This window comes from Camellia sinensis, chromosome 3, assembly GCF_055761805.1.
Source record: "Camellia sinensis isolate YWXY chromosome 3, ASM5576180v1, whole genome shotgun sequence".
NCBI classification, from domain to species: domain Eukaryota; kingdom Viridiplantae; phylum Streptophyta; class Magnoliopsida; order Ericales; family Theaceae; genus Camellia; species Camellia sinensis.
The window spans coordinates 132,472,026-132,477,785 of record NC_138963.1 but is presented as its reverse complement, the minus strand read 5'-3'; the positions used below and the strand labels follow the sequence as shown (position 1 = coordinate 132,477,785).

At 42.0% G+C, this 5,760-nt stretch overlaps 1 protein-coding gene across 1 annotated transcript; it reads left to right on the top strand.

Moving 5' to 3' along the window:
• The first annotated feature begins 243 nt into the window (after positions 1-243).
• LOC145821838 (uncharacterized) lies at positions 244-5,509 on the top strand. The gene is made up of 5 exons (XM_082918411.1): positions 244-1,049; positions 1,147-4,804; positions 4,882-4,959; positions 5,068-5,176; positions 5,289-5,509. Exons 1-5 carry the CDS (start codon positions 244-246, stop codon positions 5,507-5,509), a joined length of 4,872 nt encoding a protein of 1,623 aa, XP_082774537.1.
• Positions 5,510-5,760: the final 251 nt, after the last annotated feature.

Genomic DNA, 5,760 nt, shown 5'->3' with positions numbered 1-5,760 from the left:
TGAGCCTCTTGACAAATGGGACTCCTCCCTTATTGGTTACTTTGTTGATAAGGGAGTGGGGTATAACTATCTGCGTAATAGTGCCTTTGGGCTTTGGAAGTCTAAAGGACTAAAGGCAGTTCAAACAAACGGGGATGGGTTTTTGTTTTTTATTTTTGATTCCCCAGAAAGCTGTAGAGAAGTGCTTGAGGGGGGCCTTGGTATATTGGAGGCTACCTTCTTATTCTCAAGCAGTGGAAGAGAATGATGAAGTTGGCAAAAGAGAAGTTTACCAAAATCCCAATTTGGGTAAAATTCTTCAACATTCCAATGGAGCACTGGGACCCCGACGGGTTTAGTAGAATAGCAAGTGCAATTGGTAATCTCCTCTTTCTGGATCAGCTCACAGCTAGGGGTAGCAGACTGGCTTTCGCTAGAGTTTGTATTAAAATCGAGGCACCTTCCAAATTGCCTACTTATTTCCAGATCTGGTGTGATGATGAAGCTGTCTTAATCCGTGTAGAATACCAAGGCCTCCCTGCTATATGCCAACACTGTCAGATTTTTGGGCATGAGACTGCTAAGTGTGTTTCAACCCAGGTTGCCCACTTGATCTCTTTACAAAAAAACACTGAGGAGCAAACTACGGAGTTGGTAGATGAGTGGACAACTGTTACAGCTAAAGGTAAAAGAAAGGTGGGAGAACCAGAACCAGCTCTCAGCCCCGTCTTGGAGGAGGAAACAGATCCTATCAACATGATGGAGGAGTTGGCTCCTAACCCAGTGGTAGAGGAGGCTCCTCAACCTTACCAAGAAGTGGTGGATCTCTCAGAAAGTTCGGAGGAGACTAATGCAGTGATGGACCCGGCTAAAGAAATGGACAAGTTTACAGAAAAAGTTCTAGAAATCACGAAGCTGGTTATTCCTCAGACAGCTGAGCACATGGAGTCAGTGATCGCTGAAGTCAAGTTGGCAAGGGAAATAAAAAAAGCTACTACTCACCAAGTAGCTAATCAGATGAGTGGTAAGTCCTCTGGCAAAGGTACCAGCAGCCAGAGGAGGAAGAAAAGGTAACCCAGGTTGTAGTTGGTTGTGGATTGGCTTTTTGTTGAGTCTCGTTTTTTTTTGTATCCCAATGACTGTTAAAATTGCTTTTTGGAATGTTAGAGGGTTGAATGACCCTTCTAAACATAAGGAAATTAAAAATTTGGTTCTCAATGAAAATATCAATGTCATGGGTGTTTTGGAGACTAAGATCAAACAAGTTAATGAAAATAAAATTTGTTCCAAGTGTTTTGGTGATTGGTCATTTTTGTCTAACTCCCAACCAACTGTAACTGGTAGGGTGTGGGTGTGTTGGAATAATGATATTTGTAATGTCCAATTGATTTCTATGTCTAACCAACATATTTTTTGCAAGATAACGGAGTTGGCTACAAATGATGATTTTTTTGCAACTTTTGTTTATGCTGAAAATAAACACAATTTAAGACTTCCTCTTTTTGAGAGTTTGGCTCAGATCTCCCGGTCTAAATCCAAATCCCCTAGTATTTTTTTGGGTGATTTCAATGCTATTAGAATTCGTCAGGAAAAAGTGGGGGGGTCTTCAAACTGGTCTTCTGAGCATGAGGCGTTTAATACCTGCATTAATGAGTCTGAATTGGCTGATCTTTCCTATGGGGGATGCCAGTTCACTTGGTCTAACAAAAGGTGTGGTGGTGAATATATAGCCACGAAAATTGATAGGGTGTTAATCAATGAGGCTTGGTTAGACAAATTTCCAGAGTCTACTGCATTCTTCCTCCCTTCAGGGGTCTCTGATCACTCCCCTGCTGTGGTCAACACCTCTATTGCTAAGACCTCTTTCAAAAAGCCTTTTAAGTTCTTTGATTGTTGGTCTAAACATCCGGAGTTTATCTCTACTGTGTCCTCTACTTGGAATCAATATATTAGAGGTGTCCCTATGTTTCGGGTGTATCAAAAACTGAGGCAACTCAAGGTCAAACTCAAACTCTTAAACAAAAAGGACTTTAGCGATATATCGCTCCGTGTTCAAGCATCTAAGACCAATTTGGACCTTCTCCAATTTAAATTAGATAAGGACCCGTTGAATTTTGTGCTTCAAGGTCAGGAGTGGGAGGAGCATAAGAAGTATTTAGATCTTAGCCAGGTGGAAGAGAGTCTTGCCCTTCAGAAATCTAGAATCCAATGGCTCGGGCTTGGGGAGAGGAATAGTAGCTTCATTTTTAGAACTATCAAAAGTAATATAAATAGGGGGAAGATTCTGAGTGTTGATATGGGTAATGGCCTTAGATCCACTGAAAGTGGTGACATTCACAGTGCCTTCATTCAGTACTTCACTAATCTTTTTGGTTCCCTTTTTGAGGATGAGTATCATGGCTTTGAGAGAATCAGATCCCTGGTGCATTCCAAGGTCTCTGATGATCAATCTGCTATGCTGAGTAGGCCTGTTACTGATGGTGAAATTAAGGAGGTCTTTTGGTCCCTCAAGGCCAATAAGGCCCCTGGCCTTGATGGCTACTCAGTGGGCTTCTTTAAGAGCTCTTGGGATATTGTGGGTAAGGAGGTGACTACTGCTATCAGGTCTTTCTTTGAGTCTGGCAAGCTTCTCTCGGAAGTCAATAGCACTATCATTGCCCTTATCCCCAAGATTCCCAATCCCATGAAGGTGGGTGATTACAGACCCATTTCCTGTTGTAACACTATTTATAAGTGTATTGCCAAAATCATAGCGAATAGAGTTAAGCATGTGTTACCGAGTTTGATTGATCCTGTTCAATCTGCTTTTGTTCCTGGTAGAAGGATCTCGGATAATATATTTCTGTCCCAAGAGATCATGAGAGGTTACCATAGAGACTCCAAGGTCCCTAGGTGTGCTATGAAAGTGGACATCATGAAAGCCTACGATAATGTTAGCTGGGAGTTTATCCTTGATATCCTCAAAGCTATGGACTTCCCTCTAAATATGATTAATTGGATCAAGGCGTGTATCACCAGTCCCTCTTTCTCTATTTGCATTAATGGTAGTCTTCATGGGTACTTCAAAGGTGCCAGAGGGCTTAGACAGGGAGACCCTATGTCCCCTTACCTGTTTGTGCTAGCTATGGAAATTCTTGCTAGAATCCTTGCTGAAAAAGCCAAGAGTCCTATGTTTAAGTTCCATTGGAGGTGCGATAAGACCAAAATTGTGAACCTTTGTTTTGCTGATGATCTGATGATTTTCAGTAAAGGTGATCCTGGGACTGTGAACCTTATTATGCAAGGATTGGATGAATTCAGAAGGCTATCAGGCCTTACTCCGAGTCCTAACAAGAGTAATATCTTCTTCTCTGGCTGTAACAGGCACCTCAGAGAGGAGATTCTTCATATTGCTAAGTTCAATGAGGGGACTCTCCCGGTTAAATACTTGGGAGTTCCTTTGATTACCACTAAGCTCAAGGCTTTTGATTGCCAAATTCTGATCGATAGGATAACGAAGCGTATTAGGAGTTGGACTAATAAACGTCTATCCTATGCGGGTAGAGCTCAACTCATTCAAACCATCCTCTTTTCGATGCAAGTGTATTGGTCCTCTATGTTCATCCTTCCTAGGAAGGTTATTAGAGATACTGAGAGCCTGCTCAGAGCCTTTCTTTGGTCTGGGTCTGATTTGAAGAAGCATAGTGCTAAGATTGCTTGGAGCTCTATATGTAAACCCAAGAATGAGGGGGGCTTGGGTTTCAAAGATATGGGTATTTGGAATAAGGCTGCTGTAGCTAAACATGTTTGGTTCCTCTTCTCTGGTGGAGAGGGCTCTATGTGGTGCCAATGGGTCAAGTCCTACTTACTCAAAGGTAGGAGTTTCTGGTATGTTAAAGTCCCTAGTGACCCCTCTTGGGTCTGGAGGAAAATCCTGAAGCTTAGACATCTCCTTCTCCCCCTTATTAAGCTTAAAATTGGTAATGGGGAGCAAGCTTTTCAATGGTTTGATAACTGGCATCCCCTTGGACCGTTGTGGAGCAGGTTTGGGCCCAGAATTGCTTATGATTCAGGTCTTGACTGTAACTCTAAAGTTAGCTCCATCATCTCTAGTGGTGCTTGGAAGTGGCCTTTCCCTAATTCTTGGGAGATCCGGGAGTGGATTGCATCTACTCCCACCACTTTTAAACCCTCTGTGAACACTCATGATTGTCCTTGGTGGAGTCTTACTGGTGATGGTCTTTTCACTATTCAGTCTACTTGGGACTGCTGGAGGGATAAGGGTCCTAAAGTCTCTTGGAGTAAATTGCTCTGGGGGCATCCCTATATTCCTAGGGTTAGCTTCATTGTTTGGTTGGCTATTCATGAGAGATTGAACACTAGGGATAGATTGCAGGTTTTTGGGCTTGTTACTCACCCTAGTTGTCCCCTCTGCAATGATCCTACGGAGAGTCATTCTCATCTTTTCTTTAGGTGTGCCTATTCATCACAGATTTGGGCTGCTATTCAGGGTAAATGTAATATGAGTTGGCCTAACCTCAACTGGGCTGACAATGTTGAGCTGGCTGTGACTTCTACTAAAGGTAGATCTCTGAAGTCTGCTATTACTAAGTTGTCCTTTATGTGTACGGTGTATCACATCTGGAGGGAGAGGAATAGTAGAGTTTTTAGTCAAACTAGTATTCCTGCTGAGATTGTCACCAAACAAATTATCCAAATGGTGAGGGGTAGGATTATTTCTTTGAGTAAGGTGATGTTGTCTACAGGTGATAGCTGGTACTTGTCACAATGGAATCTGCCAACAACAATCATGAGTTTGCCTATTGCTGGAAGAGGCACGAGGGATGTGAGTTCACCTATATTTTGAGGGTTGAGTGAAAGTAGCATATAGTGAGTGTTTCTTAAATGGTTATTATTTTGCAGGTACAGTTGACAATCAGATTCTTTATGTTGTTTAATCTAAGGAATGGACAGGTCAAGACTCACTGTGGGTTGAGTGAAGTGAGCCAGTACATTATACACTCTAAATGTGGGTTGAGAGATGTGAGTAGTACCAAAGCTGGCTTTCTAATGAGTTTGTATATATGTTGTATATTTTCTATTTTGCAGGACAGGGATGCTCTTTCAACTCAGCTACTATTCCAAATGGAGTCTATATCTGTGAGTTGTGGGTTGAGTGATGTGAGACACTATATGGAGAGGAGAGAGATATTTTATTGTGGGCCGAGTGTAGTGAGAATTTATATAATTTATGTTCTTTTTCTGCTCCTGTTTGATCATAAAAACAGTTTCAACTTCTATATGTGGCTGTTTTTGGTTCATGATTACAGTTCCATGTACAGGGGGAGTTTCTGTGACATCAAGCTGTGCAAATCTGGAAGATGCAGTTTTGTTTCCAAAATGTTTTACTGGTGGTGGAGAGGTGGCAGCATTTTGCGCCCTTCTTGGTGGCTTCGTGATGATTGGAATTCCTTTTCGGCGATGGCAGCTAAATGTGCCTTGTCTAGAGTCCTCAAAAAGTCAAAGAATTGGTCTACTTATGGCTGTATAAATTTTTCTGTGTCCTTTTGGTGTATTGCTTTTGGTTGTAATTTGTACACTTCCTGGTTGTTTGTAGTCCATTTAGCTAGTGTGTGGGCCCCATATTGGGCTGTTTTATTTTATTTTTTTATGTTGTTTGGACTTGCTCGTTGCCTTTCATGGTGGCCTTGTGCAGGCCCCCTGTTTATCATGGACATGGCGCCTGAACAGGTTTTATGCGGTCTGTTTGTTTGTTTAGTCTGTTTGATTGGGTTCTTGTGA